Source organism: Terrapene carolina, unplaced genomic scaffold (genome assembly GCF_002925995.2).
Source record: "Terrapene carolina triunguis isolate 2854851 unplaced genomic scaffold, T_m_triunguis-2.0 Scaffold165, whole genome shotgun sequence".
In the NCBI taxonomy this organism is placed as follows: Eukaryota; Metazoa; Chordata; order Testudines; family Emydidae; genus Terrapene; species Terrapene triunguis.
The window spans coordinates 1,213,472-1,235,493 of NW_020664516.1; the positions used below are offsets into that span (position 1 = coordinate 1,213,472).

Below are 22,022 nucleotides of genomic sequence, written 5' to 3' on the forward strand. Positions count from 1 at the left end.
GGGGGGGGGGCGGGGGGGGGGGGGGGGGGGGGGGAAGTGAGACAGAATGGGGGGGTCATGACATGGAATCGAGGGGAATCGTGACACGGAAGTGGGGGCTGTGTGAGGCGAATCACGACACGGAAGTGGGGGGGGTTTGAGGCGAATCACGACACGGCCGGGGCGTCAGTCACTGGGCTGGGCAGGGCGCAGCCGGCAGGGGGCGCTGCGGGACCGGCCGAGCAGCGAACTACGACTCCCAGCAGCCCCCGCGGCGGCCGGAAGTGGCGGCGGCGCTGTTGCTTGGAGAAGCGGGGGGCGTGTAACCGCCTGAGAGCGCGAGCGGGTCAGTGCCGGGCCGGGGGACTCTGCGCGGCGGGGGCACCCCCGTGCTGTGGGGGGGCATCCCCGCTATGGGGCGCCCGGGGCAGGGCGCCCCCCATGCTGTACGGGGTCGGGGTGGGGGCACCCCTCCGCGCTGTGGGGGGGCCGGGTCGGGGCGCCTCCCCGCGGTGCTGGATATTGTTCCCGGTCTGGGGCGCTGTGTTGCTGGCTCTGCCTGGGAGCAGGGGCCCCGCGCTGCGGGGGGACCCCACAGTGCCCAGGGGCCCCGAGCCTGCTCAGCCCCTGACCCCCTCCGCCCTGAGGAGTGTCCCGCCTGGACCCAGGCCGCCAGGGACGCGGCAGGGGCTGGCCCCCTTCGGCCCCGCGCTTAGCCCAGGCTCCAGGGCAGAGCTCTGCTGCGGGGGGCAGCGCCCTCGGGGCTCTGCCACGTTCCCCGGGCACTGACAGATGGGGCACTGACTCCCCCCAGGGCTCCCGACCCCACCGGTAACCGGCTCCCCTGCCTTGGTGCCCGTTGAGTGGGGGAGCTTTGTTTGCACTTTGCCTGGAAGCGGTTTGCCCTCCAAGCCAGCAAAATAAATAAAGCACAAATGCCGAGGCTGGCGTGTGGCCAAGAGCGCAGTGCAATTGCCCTTGCACGGACACCCAGCCGGTTGCTGCTTGGCCGGCTGCGGGGAGAGAGGCGGCTGGAGCTTGTTCATAATTCCGGTGATGCTGCCTTGGGCAGGGTGTGGGGTCTAGTGGTTGGAGCAGGAGACTGGGAATTCCAGGACTCCTGGGTTCTAGTTCTGGCTTGGCCAGTGGCAGCAGCCAAAACTCTTTTCTTGAGGCTTCAGTTGCCCTGTGTAGAAAGGAGGAGCCATGCTGATGTGCCCCACGAGGGTGATGTGCAGGTTGGTTGGTATTTCTAATGTGCGCTGGGAGCACCTAGGGGGAGATACCAGAGGAGGTTACAGCACTAGCAATAAAGGAGGCAGATAAAGGGACTCCCCCTACTTGATCATACCAGTAACCTGTCCCCAGCGGGACTCCTAATACCTGGTTCTGTTCCGACTACTGAGCTTTGAGCAGCATGTGTTGTGTCTGTTCATAGCAAGGGTATTTCCAGGGCTTGGTATGTAGTGGGGCCGTGTGAAAGTGGGGCAGGATTAAATAACTCTAGAGCAGGGGTCGGCAGCCTTTCATCAGTGCTGTGCCGAGTCTTCATTTATTCACTCTAATTTAAGGTTTCGCGTGCCAGTAATACATTTTAACATTTTTAGAAGGTCTCTTTCTATAAGTCTATAATATAGAACTAAACTATTGTTGTATGTAAAGTAAATAAGGTTTTTAAAATGTTTAAGAAGCTTCATTTAAAATTAAATTAAAATGCAGAGCCCCTCCGGACCGGTGGCCTGGACCCGGGCAGTGTGAGTGCCACTGAAAATCAGCTCGCGTGCCGCCTTCGGCACGCGTGCCATAGGTTGCCTGCCCCGATCTAGAGGCTCTAGTGCTGGGCAGCTATCAGATACTGGGTTGAAAAGTGGTCGGAAGGCAGCAATTGTTGGCCAGTGGAGGAGATTACAATGGAAAGAGATGATCTGGGGAACAGGTCATGGTGGTCAGGGAAGGTCTCTCTCTCTCTCTCTCTCACTCACCTTTGTTTGCATCAGCCCTTGTCAGCAACTGTCCAGATCATGTCAGTTTTGTTTTTTTGTGGCCATGGTAGTATACAGTAGCGATAGACTGGAGATCCTACAGGAAGAGGGGCTATATAAAAACACGAGAGAGAAGGAATGGCATCCATTTCTGTAGCACCTTCTGCCTCCAGGAACCCCAAAGCACTATACACGCTGTAGCTGGGGAACACTCCTCTACTACCGAAATTCAGCCACTTCTGGAGTGGAGTGTGACAGCTGTTTAACAACACGCAGTAACACCCTGCACCAGTTAAGGACAGGAAGTGAAGAGGGATATCCTAGCAGTTGACAGTGCAAGGGAGATGTAGGGCGGCAGAATGTAATTACCTGTGTTGGAATTTGTCTAGATTCGAACACCTTGGCTGTTAAGAAAAGAGACCTGGGATCTTTAATGACAAGGAGTGGTCAGAGCCTGAGGTTGGGGACGTATATGAAAGGCTGGGGGTATGTGGTAGAATACTATGGACTTTGGCCAGTCAATCAAAATCATAGAATAGAATATCAGGGTTGGAAGGGACCTCAGGAGGTCATCTAGTGCAACCCCCTGCTCAAAGCAGGCCCAATCCCCAGACAGATTTTTGTCCCAGATCCCTAAATGGCCCCCTCAATGATTGAACTCACAATCCTGGGTTTAGCAGGCCAATGCTCAAATCACTGAGCTATCTCTCCTCCCACAAATCCTTTCTCAGTGAGCCTTCCCTTAGAAGTCTCAAGGCAGTGGGCTTAGGGCAGTGCCCCGCCTTACCCCTCATGTGAGCTGTCCATGCCACCTTGGGAGCTGCAGGCAGGGGCTGAGGCTGGGCCCAGAGCCATGCTGGGAGCCGGGGCCAGGGCTGGGGCCGGGGCCGGGGCCGTGGCCGGGAGTGGAGCCATGGCTGGGCCGGGAGCCAGGGACTGAGGCTGGGGCCACGGCTGAGGTGGGTCTGGGCCCTGGAGCGAGACTGGAGGTGGGGCTGGAGCCGTGGCCGGGAGTGGAGCTGAGGCTGGGCTGTGTCCGGCATCTGGAAGCAAAGCTATGGCCAGGCTGGTGGCCAGGGGCCAAGGCTGGGGCCATAGCTGGGGAGCAGAGCTGGGGGTAGAGCAGGGCTGGGTGACGACCCTCCCCTCCTGTGGGGGCTGGCCCGGGCCTGCTGTGCCCTCCCAATGTTCTTCCACCTCTCCCTTGGGGGCATGCCCCACAGTTTGGGGACCACTGGCTTAGGGTATGCCTGCCCTGGAGCTGGAAGATGTAAATTCCAGCTTGGGGAGACATGTCCGCGCTAGCCATGATTGAGCTAGCATGCCTAAAATAGAAGTGTAGCAGCAGGAGGGGCAAATCACCCCAAGTACCATCCTGTCGGAGACCCTCGGTATTAGGGTGACCAGACAGGAAGTGTGAAAAATCGGGAAAGGGGGTGGGGGTAATAGGTACCTATATAAGACAGCCCAAATATCGGGACTGTCCCTATAAAATTGGGACATCTGGTCACCCTACTCGGTATGGAAATGAGAACGTCCAGCTCCTGTGCAGACGTACCCTTTGTGCCCAGTGCTCGGAGAGGGTGATGTTGTAACCTTAGCTGAAATCTCATTTGAAAATTTTCAGCTTGGTTCCTGTTGGTTCTGGTTGGCCATCTAGGGGACCAGAGCTATGTGGTGCTCCAGGAGAAACCACCAGAAGCTAGTTGAGATCAGCTGAATCATTCTAATGGAGCCTGCTGGAATTTCCTTTAGGATAGGGTTAAACCCAACCCTCCCACTGCACCTGGGAAATTGGGGGCAGGGGAGGCCACTGGTTTCTCTCTCGCTCGCTCGCTCTCCCCCCCCCCCCCCCAAGGTGGGGACTACAAATGAGAGCTGATTCCAACCCAACTATATTTAACTAGCTGTCTTCTTCTTTTGTATGGCTGAAAGCCAGCAACGTTGGCTGTTCAGTGAGATGTGGGGCAGCTGGCTGACCTCTCCAGTACCAGGATCTTGGGCTTTTCAGGGCTTCAGTGGCTCGCACCCTGAATCAGTGGAATGAGGATAATTGCTTCCACCTTTGCAAAGTGCTGTGTGATCTCCGGCTGATCCGAGCTGCTGTGTACAAGTGCTTTTCGTTGCATCGTTTCCAGGTGGACGGTCTGTGGGAACCATTGGCTGATACACACAGCTCTGAGGTGCCGAGTCCTCTGGCTGCTCCCTGACATCTCTCTCCTCCTGTCATCTGTGAAGTACAAGGTAAAGATCCCGAGAAACGTGATCTCTGGGACACCCAAACTTTGCCCAGTGGAGAGCTGCATCCCCTTCCCATGTCTGTTATAGGAGAGGTGTGGCCTCTACAGATCCCAGCATGCAATGCTCCATCTTCATCCAAGTGGCTGGAACATTGCATGCTGGGTCCTGTAATCTCTGCACGGTCCATGCACCCTGTGTTAAGGCTGAGGGAGCTGCAGACCTTGATGTAGTCCCACTACGTTGTCCTGCCTGCTCTGGCCACAGAACGCACAATCCCCTTGTCCTTGGAGCATTGAGAGGACACTGCTGCCTCCCCAGCCTCCTCTCAGAGAGGTACCCGAGTACCCTCCTACCATCCCTTTGGGAAGAGAGCCCCGTTTACCTCCTGTTCTAGGCTGGTGCTGCAGGGTGTCATTTCTGCTCGTTGGAAAGAACATAACTGCTAAGCTGGCTTTGTTCCTACGGGAAGCGTGGAGACCTGCCCAGCTCCTAGGGAACAGGTGTCCCCATGCAAAAGCCACCAGCACAATTGGCCGCTCCTCAGCCTTTCTGCAAACAGGCCTTGGAGGTCCAGTGGCAGGGCAGAGGATACAGTGAGGCCTGCAGTCTCCATGGCTGCAGTGGACAGCTCTCACCAGCACCGACTTCCAACAGGAAGGGGTTAAAGGCAGAGGCCTGCTCTGTCTGGTTGCTGTCTGCATGGAGCAGCCAGCGGGGAACTGTACACATGGGGGCTCTGAGCCGTGAAGCGAATTGCACATCAGGTATAACTTAGGGGTCGGGAAAGCCCCCGTTGGCAGGGGAAGGTGGGCTCCCATCCCACCTCTCCTGCTAACTGCTTTTCCTGTCACCTCCCTTGCCCCAGAGCTGCTTTCTGCCGGCCTCGGGCCTGCTCCTGCTGTCGCTGAAGTTGGGGAAATGTCAGCTACTGATGTGGACGGGAGCAGGCTCAGATTCCTGTGATGTACAGCGCCGTCCCTGCTGGCTCTGAATCTGCCGTGTCCCCCCAGGGGAATGCCAGCAGCTGCAAGTGGCACTCTGCTGCCCCTTCCCTCTCCGATCTGCCACCAGCCCAGGCGGCATTCCAGGCAGTGGAAGTCACCCTGCCTCATTTGGAAGACTATTTGCACAGCAAGGCCAGGCACAGTGAATGCTCCAGCTATTTTAATCCTATTGAGAGAGAATAGAAAAGAAAGATGGGATAGGTCTGAAATGGGCCTTTGAATTCACTTGGGAGGCCCTGCTGCTGCTATCACAGCCCTCCAATTGAATCATGACTCCCTCCCGGCTTCGGGGCCAGTGGACTCCAAAATCCACTGCATTATGTCTTTCATAATAGGCTATAAATGTACTTCTGCTCACGGTTCTTTTGTGTTAATCTCTGAGACAAATTTTCTATTGATGCTGCGTGATCTCTCTCGCTGATATCCACAGGGCTCGGCTGATAACGGCGCACAGCTGCCTTTGCTTTGCTCTGCCTGTGTGCATGTTGCGCTGCTGGTGGCTTTCTTGTGGGACAGGGACTAGCTCGAACGAGTGACCTTGCCAGGACAGGAAAGGCTGACAGTGAGACCTCATGGGCCAAGGTTTTGAAAGTGGATCAAGCGAAACCGGGACAAGGCGCTCTTGTTCCAGAGTAGGAGTGTCCACAGCTGGAGCTGGTCCAGAATAGCTCCATGTGTCAACAAGCCCTTATGCTCTCTTACTGCCATGTAACTGTCGCCACATTTGTCACCGCTGCATTAGTCCCTGGGGGGTGAATAATTAGCTCTTTGCTAATGGCTCTCATTCCAGTAAGAGCTGTACCTCCATGACGGCAGGCTTAGGCGGATTAGCCGTTAGCGTCAGAGGCTTTCTTATCCCCGCTCGGTATCAATAATTCATTGGCTTGTACATGGAATTGAGGCTCCTGTCTGTCCCTGCAGCGCCACTGTGCTCTCCCTGCTCCCGCACATCACACCGCAGTCGGTGGGAAGGAATCTTCCCGCTGGAGGGCTCGCCTGCCTGTGACAATTGTTGAGCCTTCCAAACGTGGGGCCTGATCCTGTCCCAAAGTCCCAGGGAGTTGATGCGCTCAGCTTGGCTCAGGGCCTGGCCCAGTTTTATGATGATTTTCTGAGTGAGAGTGAGCGCATGTCCCCTGGTGATAGGGGGCTCTCTGATAGGCTTCCTTCGGCGCTGCAAGGGGAGAGGTGCTGGCTGCTCCCGGGTCGGAGATCTAATGCCTGCCCGGCTATCAGGTGACTAAAGGACCGAACCAGCAGGTGCGGTTGTGACCAGGGTGCATAATGAGGTTCTGCCCTGAAGAGCAGGGCCTGCGCAACCCATTAGGCGACATAGGCGGTCGCCTAGGGTGCTACAATTTGGGGGGCGGCGACCGCGGTGGTATTTCAGTGGCGGGACCTTCCGCCGCCTCTGTGGGGGGCGGCATTTCGGGGTGGGACCTTCCGCCGCCTAGGGCGGCAGAAAAGCTGGCGGCGCTCCTTCCAAAGAGTGACTGTGCAAGTGGCATCACAGGCCAATGTTTGACCAAGTCAGGCTGCAGCAAATCTGCCTAACTGATAACTAAGCAGGCAGGCCAGTCCACTCCCTGGGATCTGAGGGTCAGGCTGGGCACTTTCCTGCTCATGCATTGTTCTTGGAGGAGCCGGGCGCTCCTGTTGGGTGGGGTTTGGTATTGCAGCCTTAGAGGGAGCTTAGGCTTTAAGCTACAATGCACGCTTCCAGCTCAGGGCTGCGGCAGGGGCCAAAGCAACCTCCAGTGGAACAAAGCAGGCCAAGCCCCACAGCAGCATGAGGTGGCCGTGGCTGGAGAACCTTGGCCATCAGTTCTGCTGATTGTGTCCCAAGAGAAACCCTCTCGCTCCCCAAAGCAGCACATACCCATCTCAGTCCCTGCAGCGAGCAGCTCAGCCTCTGATACTCCCGGGGAGTGAGACGGGGCCGTTCTTACAGTCACGCTGCAGAGCAGACCCATGGTGACAGCGCGTGAGCCAAGCGACGTCTGGCGAAGGGGAGATGCCATAAGAACGGCCATACTGGGTCAGACCAGAGGTCTATCTAGCCCAGTATCCAGTCTTCCACAGTAGCCAGTGCCAGATGCTTCAGAGGGAATGAACAGAACAGGGCAATTTATCAAGTGATCCATCCCGTCGTCCACTCCTAGCTTAGCAGAGTACAGCAGCAAACATGGACGCTTTGCGTGGGGGAGTCGTGCTGGTCAGTCACTGCCTGGTGGGGGTTCCCAAGCGATGCCTGCAGCTTGGTCAGTGTCCAGATTGGAGGGCGGGTGTGTGTTTTCCCTATCTGGGTGCGTCTCCAGCGAGGAGCAGCAGCCTGGATGTATTTAAATATTCACCCTGGCCGGTAAATGATTCCCAGGAAAAACCCAGCTGATTTCTTTTCCCAATGGTGTCCGCTTGTCGATTGCAGCCGCAGAGCCGTGGCCGAGATGTCTGAGGGACCTTCCAGGATCTCGGGACCCATCCCTCCCGACCCTACGCTGTTCCCAGACTATTACAAACGCCCCCTATCAGGTGAGTGCCAGTGGAGCATGCAGCATGGATGGGGTCCTACGTAGTCACGGGCGGCTTGTTCTCCCTTCCGTAGTCCCATTTTGCTGCACAATCACACTGGATCCATGGATGGGGCCAGCATGGTGGCCCGTTGAGGTGCCAGGCCAGAGGGCTGTTCGTTGACCTGGCTTTCCTCAAGTCCAGGCAGGGGCTGGGGGCTCCTGCAGAGCCGGCTCGCTCTACTCCAAACGGCACGGAGTGGGCCTGCTTCTCCCTGCAAAGAAGCTTGGCTCCTCTGAGATGCTGAGTGCTCCCAGCTCCCATTGGCTCCAGGACCAGGCTGACGTTAGGAGCAGCGTCCATGAGGGGCAGAGGGGTTGGAAGTTAGGAGAAGGTGGGCTGGGGAGGCCAGGGGGCTCTCCAGCCTCATCTGAGGCCGCCTTGGCCGGAATGGGGCTAGCCTGGAGCAAGCCTAGGGCGTGGAGGGAGAAAGCGATGGGGCGGTGCTGCACATCTTGACTCACGCTGTCTCTCTCTAGCTCGAGGGAGGCTGGAAGGGAATGCCTTGAAGCTGGACTTCCTCTCGGGCCCTCTAGCCCCAGATCCCAGCCTGTACCCCACCTGCTACAGTGCCCGCCCTGCCCATCCTGCCCCGCGTATCCGCCCCAACGGTCAGGCCATCCTGGAGAAGGGGCAGAAGGGGACGGTCGGGGTCTTGCTGAAGTTGGAGGGGATCTCTCTCTACAGGGAGCCGCCCCTGAAAAGTAAGTGCAACTGAGCAGCTGGAGCTGCCCGTGGCTAAGGGCAGGACAGATACTTTGATTGGACGCAGTGGCAAGGCCTTAGGGTGGGGATTTCCAACCGAGTAACCAAGGGTTGGATTTGTTGGGGGCTGATCGGCTCTGGGTGTGCTGCAATGGGAGCAGCGTCCCGACCCTGGGGTTATTGAGGTCATAGCCTGACCCTGACTGCAGCATGGCCTTTGTCTGGGGCTAGGAAGGGAGTGTGGAGAGGAGACCTGCTGGTGGAGGACAGGCTGCGGGGCGGTCCGGGAGCAAATCAAGCACTTCAGTTTACCCTGGCTCAAGGTTGAGAGGATGGTGGTTAAATCGAGAGGCAGCACACTTAAAGCTGATGAAAGGCAGTGGGTTTTTACACAAAACGATTAGCCTGTGGAACTCACTGCAACAAGACGTCATGGAGGCCAAGAGCCAAGTAGATTCAAGGTGATGATCCAGGTGCGTGGATAATGAGAACAGCCATGGGGAGTGCCTTGCAAAGGAGGGCTCTGCTGGCCTTGGAATCTATGACCCAGTTCTGGCTCCCCTGTTTGCTGCCCCAACTCGGCAGCCTGGGGACTGCTTTAACTTGTGTCCGCAGAGGACAGCCAGAGTGCAGTGTGCACCAGCCGCTGTCTGTCCCCAGTGTCAGTGGGGAACTCCCCTGTCTGGAGGATTGTGGGTAATTTCTGCAACCTGAGCTGAAGACAGAGAATCTGCCCTAAAGTAGCGATTGTGGCCCCTGGACCTTTCTGAATCAGTCTGGTTGGCCCTCAGGCGGGAAGGGCAGACGGCTCCGACATAGAGTCTGGCATTGCTGTTGACAGTCCCACACGCACTGGGAAGGCCTGTGGTTCCCCATCCCACCCTCCCCCTGGGGCAGGAGTGACTGGCAGTAGTTTTCTCCCTGGGTGCTGGGGTGTTTGTGGCTTGATACTGAGCTAGAGCATTGGCCCAGCCCTCTGGGCTGTCGGGTAGTGGAGGGGGAGGGACAGTCTCCGCATGGATGGTGTTCCAAGAAGGAGTGCTAGGCAGAGACGGGCTCCGCCTAACGAAGAGAGGGAAGAGCATCTTCGCAAGCAGGCTGGCTAACCTAGTGAGGAGGGCTTTAAACTAGGTTCACCGGGGGAAGGAGACCAAAGCCCTGAGGGAAGTGGGGAAGTAGGATACTGGGAGGAAGCACGAGCAGGAGGGGAGGACTCCTGCCTCACACTGAGAAAGCAGGACGATCAGCGAGTTATCTTAAGTGCCTATACACAAATGCAAGAAGCCTGGGAAACAAGCAGGGAGAACTGGAAGTCCTGGCACAGTCAAGGAATTATGATGTAATTGGAATAACAGAGACTTGGTGGGATAACTCACATGACTGGAGTACTGTCATGGATGGATATAAACGGTTCAGGAAGGACAGGCAGGGCAGAAAAGGTTGGGGAGTTGCATTGTTTGTAAGAGAGCAGTATCACTGCTCAGAGCTCCGGTATGAAACTGCAGAAAAACCTGGGAGTTTCTGGATTAAGTTTAGAAGTGTGAGAAACAAGGGTGATGTCATGGTGGGAGTCTGCTATAGACCACCAGACCAGGGGGGTGAGGTGGATGAGGCTTTTTTCAGGCAACTAACAGAAGTTACTAGATCACAGGTCCTGGTTCTCATGGGGAATTTCAATCACCCCGATATCTGCTGGGAAAGCAATACAGCGGTGCACAGACAATCCAGGAAGTTTTTGGAAAGTGTAGGGGACAATTTCCTGGTGCAAGTGCTGGAGGAACCAACTAGGGGCAGAGCTCTTCCTGACCTGCTGCTCACAAACAGGAAAGAATTAGTAGGGGAAGCAAAATGGGAACCTGGGATGGGAACCGGGGAGGCAGTGACCATGAGATGGTCGAGTTCAGGATCCTGACACAAGGAAGAAAGAGCAGCAGAATATGGACCCTGGACTTCAGAAAAGCAGACTTTGACTCCCTCAGGGCTGATGGGCAGGATCCCCTGGGAGAATAACATGAGGGGGAAAGGAGTCCAGGAGAGCTGGCTGCATTTTAAAGAATCCTTATTGCGGTTGCAGGAACAAACCATCCTGATGTGTAGAAAGAACAGTAAATATGGCAGGCGACCAGCTTGGCTTAACAGTGAAATCCTTGCTGATCTTAAGTGCCCCAAGGGTCGATCCTGGGGCTGGTTTGGTTCAATATCTCCATTAATGATCTGGACGATGGTGTGGACTGCACCCTCAGCAAGTTTGCAGATGACACTAAACTGGAAGGAATGGTAGATATGCTGGAGGGTAGGGATAGGATACAGAGGGACCTAGACAGATTAGAGGAATTGGGCCAAAAGAAATCTGATGAAGTTTAACAAGGACAAGTGCAGAGTCCTGCACTTAGGACGGAAGAATCCTATGCACTGCTACAGACTAGGGACCAAGTGGCTAGGCAGCAGTTCTGCAGAAAAGGACCTAGGGGTTACAGTGGACGAGAAGCTGGATATGAGTCAACAGTGTGCCCTTGTTGCCAAGAAGGCTAATGGCATTTTGGGCTGTATAAGTAGGGGCATTGCCAGCAGATCGAGGGACGTGATCATTCCCTTCTATTCGGCATTGGTGAGGCCTCATCTGGAGTACTGTGTCCAGTTTTGGGCCCCACACTACAAGAAGGATGTGGACAAATTGGAAAGAGTCCAGCGGAGGGCAACAAAAATGATTAGGGGGCTGGAGCACATGACTTATGAGGAGAGGCTGAGGGAATTGGGATTGTTTAGTCTGCAGAAGAGAATAATGAGGGGGGATTTGATAGCTGCTTTCAACTATCTGAAGGGGGATTCCAAAGAGGATAGATCTAGTGGTAGCAGATGACAGAACAAGGAGCAATGGTCTCAAGTTGCAGTTGGGGAGGTCTAGGTTGGATATTAGGAAACACTATTTCACTAGGAGAGTGGTGAAGCACTGGAATGGGTTACCTAAGGAAGTGGTGGACTCTCCATCCTTAGAGGTTTTTAAGGCCCGGCTTGACAAAGCCCTGACTGGGATGATTTAGTTGGGGTTGGTCCTGCTTTAAGCAGGAGGTTGGACTAGATGACCTCTTGAGGTCCCTTCCAACCCTGATATTCTATGATTCTATGATCCCAAACTAGAGAGCTAGGATTCAAACCAGCCCCACCTCCTGCTGTGAGTGGGGGAGTCGTCTGGCTCCACTGATCAGCTGTGTGATGCTTGTCTGCACCGCTCTGAGGGCCAGCAGCAGAGGGTGCTAGTGAGTTGCTCTGTGTCATGGCACAATTGAGTCACCCCAGAAAAGCCAATGTCTTATGTGTGCTTACAAGGGGCTCAGTGGGTATGATTCTATTGCCCCCTGGTGGCTGGCACACAGGGAGGGTAACAGCTTGCTGCTGCTTGCAGCGAACGGAGTAGCTTAGGTAGCAGAGGCCTTGGTCTCTGATGCCAAAGGTCATGGGCACCCACTTATGGCTTGGGAGGGTTTGTTGGTAAAAGCAGTCTCTCCCCGGGGCATGCAGGGAAAGAGGCCAAGGACCACGAGAAGGAGAATGTGAGGCGGATGAGGGAGATCCAGAGGAAATGCAAGGAGAAGGAGCTGGTGCGGGAGCACAGCCAGCCCAAACCCATGAAGGCCTTGTGGAAATCCCAGAAGTATGAGAATGTGGAGTCCAAGGTGAAGGCCAAGTTGCAGGTACCTGTGCACTGCCCCGTAGCCCTTCATGGGCCATTGCCCCGGCTGCCCTCGATTGGGGTTTGCAGGGAGACCACGTGTAGATCTGCAGAGCCCTGCTTAGTAGCACCTGGGATGGAAGTGTCCCTTCCCATGCCGCTGTGAGAGCGGAGAGCGGAGCCATGTCCTGGGCGGGAATACCTGGCTCGGGCGAGGAGACTGGTGGCTAACATCTGGTTAAAGTGTGATGGGGAAGTTGGGAAGAAGTGGGATCCCCGCTGTGGTTCTGCACTGTGGCTGTCGTGAGATGGGGTCAGACGCTTCCCCCTCGGCAGGTGGCTGCTCCAGCAGGGAGTCTGAGGCAGCGCTCGTTGGCATGAGGCGAGCGGGACATTCCGACGCTGCTAGATGGCGCCATCGCTGAGGCGCTGCCTAGAAAGCTGCCATTGTGGTCTGTGGTCTGTGCCTGCTGCTCTCGCCTATGGAATCGGACCAGTCCACCCCATGCATTTAATGGCAGCTGTGTTGTCCCCCTCTGCAGGATGGGTCGCTGGTCTCATGCATGAAACCAGATCGAAAGGGAAGCGTGACCCAGCCCCTCAGTCCGAAGGGTCATGGCTCCGAATGGCTCAGACCCACCCAGTGTGACTTACAGACACTCGGCATTTTAACAGGCTGTCACAGACTCACAGGGTCTGTCTATGCCACGCCGGGCCCCAAGGACCCACACGGCTCCACGGGACAGGCAATTGACCTCCAAAACTGGGCCCTTGGCACCTGCGACCCCTGTCTCTCTCTCTGGCTTCCTGCCGCGTTCCAGGCTCCTGTGGGAGGCTTGTACTGTCCCCTTCAGGGCGCAGCGCTCCCAGGGCGTGTTTGCAGTGACACCGGGCAACCTTTTCACAGCAGAGCCGGGGTTACTGTGGGGAATTCCTTAGGTCAGCACAGAGAAGTGAAGGTTGACATGGTCCGTCCTGGCCACGCCCGCACTCCACCCAGCCACGCTGTTGTTAATTCCGTCTCCATCTCCGGAGAGAGCTGCTGAGTCTCCCCAAAAGCCACCACTTCTCCCCTCCCTGACGACGCACGCGGAGGTCACGTGTTCCGGCTGGAGATTTCCCATGCTAGGTGTCAGTCGTTCGGCCCTTGGGGCTCCCATTGTCGTTCTGGATCCTCCACTGATATGGGTCGGTGTCAGCCAGTCCTTTAATGCCCCATTCATCCCACCTCAGCCAGTGACACACACCCCTCAGTCCCGCTCTGCCCTAGTTGCCCTTGTTGCAACCACTGGGTGACAATGCAAAGTGCAGAGGGAAACTGAGGCACGCAGCGGCATCATAAAAAGATTAGAGAAAATTCCCACTTTGTCATACAGGCATTCTAGTCCCCACCACAGCCGGCTGCAGTGTGAAGCCTAGCCTGTCTCGGGCACTCAGCGCACTGTATGTCGAGTGCTAAATTCACTGCAGCCCATGGGTTTGCTCCTGCAGATTCCTCTCTCATACTCCAGTGTCACTCCATTGAATTCAATGGCCTAATGCAGATTTACACTGGCGGGATCTGGCTCCACGTCTCCGCTGCTGGCTGAGTTCCCTGCCTGGCTGCCTCCTCGAGGAGACCTTCCCTGGCATGCCGCAGCAGGGCCTGGGGTTGCCCATCTGCCATGGCACTCCTGGGTGATCCTGGGCTCTGAGGGGCTTTGCCGTGTGGTTTGCCCTGTCCTGGCAGTAATGTCTCTCTCTCTGCCTTTTGCAGGAGAGCTCTCCCCCGCCCAACCCGGAGTCTCAGAAATTCCTCCGGGCATATTCCCGCTGCGGCTCTGGGGTCCAGCCACGCCGTTCGCTGTCGCCCAGCCCTGCCAAAACGAGAGTGGTGACCGACACCGAGGCTGCAGGAGCACAGCGCACTGATGCCAAGGTGAGGGACTGCACGCCCTGCTCGCTGGCTCCTGGCGCTCCAGAATCGCTCCTGCCTCTTGCTCGGCACAGGTTCCTTCACTCCAGCCTCAGAAGGCACCATGCTGTGCATGGGGGTCACTGCTGCCTGACCTCTCACGCTGCCCCCTTTCCTTCCAGATCCAGGTAGAAGGCACCAGCATCGACTTCGTAAGCCACAACGCCCGCACCGCCAAACGGGCCCCCATGCGGCGCTCGCGCTCGCTGCAGTCGCTGGCCGAGGCGCTGGAGCAGAAGCACCGGGAGCAGGAGGAGTACAACGCCAAGCAGAAGGGCCACGTGCCTCAGTAGTACGTAGGCTCCTGCCCAGCCAGCGCCTCTGTCACAAACAAGCCTGAACCCACTTCCTGCTCCGTGCGTGGGACGGCAGCGGCTTCTCTTGCAGCAGCGTCCTCCTTTGCTGCTCTGCGTAGTGAGCTCCCGGGGTCAGCGCAGTTGCAATGAGCTTGGCCCAAGAGGGTCAAATGAAATCCCCGACGAAGCTGCTGCATGCGGGGCCAGGGGAGGCTGGGCTGTGCGGCCTACTGGCTCTGCGCAGTGGAGCTGCTGAGTCTCAGGTGCTCCAGTTGACTTGCTGGTGCTCAGCCCTGCTGGGAATGGGCGCCAAAGTGACTTAGGAGCCTCAGACTCATTGAAAGGCTCCTCGGTGCCTGAGTCACTTCCCCTAAGTGCCGAGCATGTCCCACAACGGCCGGTGGGGCCTCCCGAGCGACACCCGTAGGGGACAGAGCAAAGCTCCCCCCTCCCTGCCTCGCTCGACCCAGGCCAGCGGCTTGGATGGTTTCTGTATTGTACGGCTGGAGGGGGACAGAGGGGTGGGCTGGCTCGGCTGGGAATGGGAGACAGAACCTCTTGCTCTGACATTGGGCCAGATCCAGCTCAGGACTTTGCTGCCCAGTGCCCCATGGGCAGTGAGTTTGGTGCGTGTGGTCAAGCCCTGCGCGGCCCGGAAGCACCCTGTGGCGCACTGCTGAGCCCTGGACGGGCCTAGGGCTGTGTGGAGACGCCACGGGGCTGATTCCTCCAGATCAGGCCCAGGCCCTTTGTGGGCACCTTGATGTGTGGGAAGCCCGCACTGCCCGTGCTGTGTCAGGCCCGTGGTCTCTGGGGCTGTCGGTCACTCAGTAGGGTGACAAGTCAAGTATCTGTGAGCCTGGCATCCATCCCTTTCCCCTCTGCTCGTCCCGTCTGAGCCTCTTGCCCCCGGGCGTCTGGCCCTGCCTGGATCCCGCCCCTCACCACCCTCCTTCTCCCTCGGCAGCCTGCTGGAGCGGAAGGATCACTGGCGCAGGGAGATGGAGGAACGGCAGCGGAACCTGCCCGACCCTGACATGCCACCGGGTCACACCATGATGCCAGAGAGCGAGCGGCTGGCAACCCTGAACAACCTGCAGCAGAGTAAGGGGAGGAGAACCACTGGCTCCTGCTGGAGAGGCTCCCCAGATGGGTGGAGAGAGAGAAGCCAGTGCTGCTCTGCTGTGGCACATGCTGTGACGGGACAGCTCTGCTTACTGCAGCACTAGCCTCGGCCACGGGGTGTCGCTCTTCTAGAATCCACTGAGTTGGTGACCTCACAGTGCCAGTCTCCCTCCCCCACGCCAAGCCCCCGGACAGTCACGGACTTCCAACCCTGCCCCAGTCACAGCCTAGTCACGCTGCCCCATCTGCCCCCAGCTGAAGGGCCTGCTGCAGTGCGATGCCCAGAGCGGGACACAATATCCCAGGGTGGGTCTCACTTAGTGCGGGGCGGCTTCTTCCCCGCTGTGACGTGCTGCCTCTGTGCACGTGGGTCTTCATGGTGGCTGGAGCACGATCAGCTGCCCCATGGGATCGCATAATGTCTAGTTAGCTGATCTCTGGGGCGTGAGAACCAGTGCTTAGTGGCAGAGCAGGAGAGGCCTGGCCGTGCCCCCTCTCACCAGCCCCCTTCTGTCCACAGGCCAGGAGCAGCTGGTAAAGGACCTTGTGATGCTGCCGGTGCGGGCCGACACCCTGAGTATTCAGAAGAGGCGGGCGGAGCTGGAGAAGAAGCTGTCGCAGATCGATGAGGCCCTCAAAATCTTCTCCCGGCCCAAGGTCTTCATCAAGCTGGACTCCTGAGAGGGGGGGTGTTGTGCTGTGCGTGGATCTGCCACCCTGCCGTGGGGGCTCCCGGTCACTCCGCTCCATGGGTTGGGGGGGGAGGGAAACCAAACTCAATCTGCTTCCACTGGCTGCTGCAGCAGCTCCTGCGTTGGGGATTCCCAGAGCCCAGCCTGACGCCGCCCAGCCAAGCTGGCCCCAGGCAGAGGGCAGCTGGGCCCTTGTGGGTGACAACAGCAAATGAACCCGAGGGGTGCTGCCAGGGGCCATTGTCTTCACGGCAGTGCCCCAGCCTCTGCCCGGTGGGGGGCTCCTGAGGGGCAGACTGGCCAGTGGCACCTTCTGTGCAGCGTTGCTTGGAAAGCGGCAGGCTGGTGCTGCTCAGCTGCCGCTCTGCATGGCTGGGCTTACTGGCCTCTCGCTGACATGGAGTGATGGTTTGTAGGACAAAGCAGGAGCAGCCTCTGCCCGGCACCCCCTCTCCGGCCACCTTCCTCCCAGATTGGAACTGGGAGCCACGGGGCGTTCAGAGGGAGATCGGGAGAGTCTGAACATAATCCTGCAGCATCCCAGCTGCCCCTGCTGGGGGGGTTGCGACACAGCCGGGCCTGAGAGCCAGCTCCCTGCCAGCCCAGGCTGGGCCTCTACATGGCGCTCCTCTGGCCTGGCCACCGCTCCCCTGCAGCCCTCTGCCAAAGGCTGTGTGCCTGGGATGGGGGCAGCCCTGAGCTAGGGATGCTTGGTAGGCCAAGACTAGCAAAGGGGCAGGGTAACCAGGCCTGGCAGGGAGCTGGCACTGGGGGGAGGGGGTGGGGAGCATGGGAACCCTTCTGGGGGTGTGTTGGACAGCTTTTAAATAAAGGGTTTTGTAGGTATTGTGTGCGACAGGTGTGTGAGAGGGGGAGGGCTGCTTTGGGCTGTGTGGGCAGCTGGGGAGGGGTCAGCCGGCTGAGTGGGTAGAGTGTTGGGCATTGGCAGGGCCCGGGCTGGGGAATGCCTGGCTGGCGGGTGGGGGCAGTGGGAGCTGAGTGGGGAGCCTGCTGGGTCTGTGCTGGGAGGCAGGGCCTGGGTAGCCTGCACCTTCCATGCTCCTTGGTGCTCCAGCCGTATGCACGTGGTACCAGATGCTGCTGCCCTCCAGTTGCGCAAGCCAGCCAGGGAGCCGGCTTCGCTGGCCCTGGCCAGGGTGAGTCCCTTGGCTGGGTACAGCTTGTCCAGCAGCGCTGTGCTCCCCCACCTGCCTGCTGCATAGGGGGAGGCAGGGATGCCTCCAGCTGTTCCCAGCCCGTCCCCACAGCTGAGGATTTGACCTCCTGTCTGGGACTGTCCATGGTTGCTGGTGCTGCTGCTGCCTTGCAATGGGCCATGGAGGAAAGAAGAAACTCCTGGCGGCGGAGGAGCAGCTAAAAGCCTGTAAGTCTGGGGAAAGCCGGGCCAGGCCTTTGTGGGCATGCGCGGTCTGCTGAAGCTAGACCAGTCTTGCTGCTGGAGGCGGGGGGAGCGTGACGTGCAAGCCCTGGACCACAGTGCCCTAGGCGGGCTCCCACTGGGGCTAGCTGGTAACGATGGGGAAGAAGGCTTCAGGCAGTGCAGGAACCCGTGAGCTCCACTAGAGGCTGCAGGAGATGGGTGTGAGATGGAGACTTTCCCTTCCCAGTGGCAGAGTCCAGCCCCTCTCAGCTGTGATGGCTGGTGGCCTTTGCGCTGGGTGTGTGGCCGTTTCGTTCCCCTGCCCCATGGGTGACTCCCCATTGCAGGCAGTGCTAAGGCACCAGCATGTCAGCCACACAGCCCCCAAGCTGACTTGGTGGGGGTGCTGCCGCACAGTCAATGCGAATCCCTTCCACAGCACCAAACTGCCCCACAGCTTAATAAACTAGCCGGGCGCGGCGTGTGAGTGGTTCCTGCTGCACTGGCAGAGCTGCCCAGCCTGCAGGGCAAGCAGCCCAGGGGTAGGTGCGGGATTGCAATCTGCCCCCTGGGTTTTTGTAAATCTCCAGTCTTGTGCCCTGAGAATGGGAGCGGGCAGGGCCCTGTGCCGGCGGGCAGAAAGTGTGTGTGTGTGGGGGAGATGACCCCTAAATGGAGAATGTAGCTGCTGAGGCATGTGGTGGAGGGGGCTCTGTTACAATTTTCAGCTGCTGGGGGGCTGGGGTGGTGGCTTCAGGAAAGGGAAATGGCAGAAGAGCTGGTGCACTGGTTGCAAAAGCAGCAGCAAAACCACAGTTGTGTAAAGGAGCTGAATGCAGAGGAGCTGTAACTGATGGGGCCAGGGCAAGGCGGTCGAGCTCCCAGCCTGCTCTGAGCAGGTCCTACACCCGCTCCTCCCCACCTAGGCAAATCAAACACCAGCTCATGCTGCCCTGTGCTGCTGGGGGAAACGGGCAGGGGAATGCCCCCTGGCTTAGGAATCTCACAGCTCCGCACGTGTCGGGAGGAGACTGCCGCATGGGTGAGTGCTGGGCTCTCGAGACTGGATTCTCCACAGTCCATCATTACCCCTGTGCAAGGGAAGCATGACCTGCTGCTCCCTCAGGATGGCAGCATTTCCCCCTCACTGGGCCCAGGGGCAGGCTGGGGGACATCCACCCTGCTGTGTCCCAGTCTGATGCTCAAAGGCCCTGGCCAATACATCAGCCAACTGGTGCTACATTTGGAAAAGAAGCAATTCCAGCCGGGTAATTGTACAATATGGCTTCTTTTTGTTCCTAATATACCGTAAAAAAACTCCTCCTTATTGTCCTTAACTCTGCTGGCCATAGATTTCTCCTTGTGTCCCTTTGCTTCCCTTATCAATTTTCTACAATTCCTAGCTTCTAACTTTATATTAATTACTAGCAAGTTCCCCTGTTTTCCATGGTTATTTTTTATAGCTGCCCTCATTTGCCCTCTAAGCCAGGTTGATTTGACCAATATCGCCTTTTCCCTCAAGTATGGCTTTTTGGGCATCTAGTAAAGTGTTCTTAAACAATTCCCAATTATTATTCACATTGTTCTGATTAAATTCGTTCTCCCAGCTGATTTGGCTCCTAGCTGTTTTTAGCTTTGTGAAATTGGCCCTTTGGAAGCACCAAGTCTGTCTCTCTGTCTGTCTCTCTCTCTCTCTCTTTGTTGTAGACTTTATTCTGTTTGCACACTATAAATGTGATCAAATCATGAGTCCTTCTACCATTAAGTTTTTAGTTCTGTGATCAGTTCCTCTTTAGCTATTCGGACAAGGTCTAATATAGAATTCCCCTGTGTTAGAAGCAACATTGTTTGAGTTCGGAAATTGTCATTTATAGTTAGAAGTACCAAGAATGTTTAAGTATGGGCAACGTGAGACTTCCAGCATGTCACTCAGGTTGACGTCCCCCATGACCACACAGCATCTTTTCCTGCATTAGAGCTAGGTGCATAGGGAACCACTCATGCTGTTCCCTACTGTGATTTGGTGGGCTGTAGCAGATACCAATTAATAGCCCCACTCGATCCTTCCTAAATAGGTTAGAACCATTGATTTTAACATTCCACTCATGGGCCCCATGCCACCGGGTTTCAGTAATACCCGGGAGATGAAATTTAGGCTCATATGAACACTTTCAATTCCTCGTTTGTTACCCAGGCTCCTGGCATTAGTGCGTAGGGAATTAAAGCATTTCTTCTCTTCGTGTCCTTCAGTTCCTTGGTTAATTTTATTCTCAACATCTCAATGTGCTAAACGAGTGCTCAGATCGTCCCTTCTTTTACCCTCCCTCTTTAACGCCCTCCAGACTACTCTAGTCAGCCTATCCCTGAACTGCTTGGTTCCCTGTCTCCTGAAGTGGAGGTCATCCAAACTATACAGCTTCCTCTCCCTGTAGGTGCCACTAAACCCATCCCCTCCATGCTACACCATTTCCCTAGCCAGCGGGTCACCTCCAGCATCTTCTGCCTGCCTTTGCTTGCGGAACAGGGAGGCTCTTAGAGGCAATCACGTGGCCATTCTGCTTCCGTGTTCCCTGAAGTCACCTACTAGCTGTGAGCTCTCTCGTGACAGTGTCAATCTGAACCATCTGTGATGCTGGCAGACCAGGTGCCAGCTCATGCCTCCATTGAACATGGACAAATACCTCGCTGGGATCAGTCTGGCCCCTGCGTGTTGGTATTGTTAAAATAGGTATTGGCATGTTCAGGGGTTAGCAGTTATTGAATGCTTGTGAGTTGCTGCCTGCGTTAAGCTCACTGATAACAGCTGCCTCCCGCACTGCAAGGTCATGTTTGAGCAGTTGTATTATGAACCTCTGTAACAGTGTAAATCCACCAGCCAGGAGCGCGCCATTAATGAGTGTGAAGTGCTGGTCTCCAACAGGAGGTGTTCCGGCCTGCCCGCCAAGGAGGGCCCATCAGCACCAGCTGACAACAGTGGAACACTGGGGTTGACTCCCACCCCCCATAAAGAGTAGTCTTGCAAGTGAATTCCTCCCATCAGCTGAAGTTGCAGCTCAAAGCAGAAGTGGGGCAGGCATTAAAAACTCCTAACAAGGAGGAACTGGTTCTCCATGTTGCTTGGACAGTGGGGGGCAAGGTTTCTAGGCATAAGCAAAAGATTCCCAGTGCTTAGCCTGAGTTAGGCCTAAAGGACATACAGAACTTGCTTATTACGGAAATGTCTATTACCTTTGGAAACTGACGATTGGAACTCATTACCTGCTTTAACCTGGTCAATAACTCTCATTTCCTTTGCCTGTTAATAAAGCTGAAGATCGTTTATTATAGGATTGGCTACAAGCATTGTCTTTGGTGTGAGATCTAAGGTGCAATTGACGTGCGGTAAGTGACTAGTCCTTTGGGCCTGGAGGTAACCTGAATATTGCTGTGAGTCTTGGTATAAGGGACCATCTATCACCGAGATACTCTCCTGGGTGCCTAAGGGGACTGCTGTGACTCTGTTAGTGCCTGAGGAGTTCACACGTGGGGAAATCTAAGTCTAGAGCTCGCAGCCAGTTGGGGGCTTGTGCCCTGGTTCGTAACAGCCTGCCCTGATGTCAGTGCTCTGGAGCCCCTGCCGGGCAGGGCGACGCCATCCCCAATGGCTCCTCTCATGGTGCCACCCGCCGTGGCTCCAGGAAGGCAGCGCGCTGTCCTGTTCATGCTCCTGCGCACTGAGGCCTAGCGCGGCTTGGACGGCTGGAGAACTCTTTGTGGATAAGCTTCATTTTTCTTACCGGGTGGGCTGAGCTGCCAGCCACGGGTGGGCCCGGACATTGTGCTGGTCCCTTGGGCCTGCTGGAGCTTGAGCGGTATCTGCCCTAGTGGCCCCATTGAGGACCTGGTATTGATTGGAAATGCCCAGCTGTGCTTCCGGGACTCCTTGGTGGCAGCCCCCGGCAGCCCACCCTTGTCTAGCCCTAGCCATGTAGCCTCTCCTCTCTGACGTCAGCTCTCTCCAACTCAGCTGCCTCAGCGCACACAGGTGCTAACCCAGCAGGAGGCTGGGGACAACCTGGCTTGTGTCTTCTAGCCCCAGGCGTGTGAGAGCCCCATGCTTCTCCCAGACACCCCCCCCATATTGGCACCTGTCCAGTGGCGTAGCCAGGGTCTAAGTGTAGGGGGAGCAAACATAAAAAAGCCTCCACCCCTTGGTTCCTCCTGTGACCATGCCCCCCCTTGGCTCCTCCCGTTTCCCCCCCCTCCCAGATTAACCCCGGGGCCCGGCTCAGGACTCCTGCGGGCTTCCCGGGGGTGCGGATACCCCCGTCCCCCCGCGGTCCCGGGAGAGACTCTCCGGCCCAGCCCGCGCTGCAGGTGTCCCCCGCCGGGCTGCGATGCCCGGCCCCACTCGTGGGGCCCTGTCCCCCCGCCCCAGGCCCC

The 22,022-nt window shown here is 57.1% G+C and overlaps 1 protein-coding gene across 1 annotated transcript; it reads left to right on the forward strand.

The window, feature by feature from the left end:
* The first annotated feature begins 250 nt into the window (after window positions 1-250).
* Window positions 251-16,219, forward strand: LOC113406924 (enkurin domain-containing protein 1-like). The gene is made up of 9 exons (XM_026653813.1): window positions 251-325; window positions 4,100-4,205; window positions 7,635-7,738; window positions 8,257-8,481; window positions 12,002-12,174; window positions 13,909-14,070; window positions 14,229-14,398; window positions 15,370-15,506; window positions 16,048-16,219. The coding sequence occupies exons 3-9, from the start codon at window positions 7,654-7,656 to the stop codon at window positions 16,206-16,208; spliced, it is 1,113 nt and encodes a 370-aa protein (XP_026509598.1). The 5' UTR covers window positions 251-325; window positions 4,100-4,205; window positions 7,635-7,653; the 3' UTR covers window positions 16,209-16,219.
* Window positions 16,220-22,022: the final 5,803 nt, after the last annotated feature.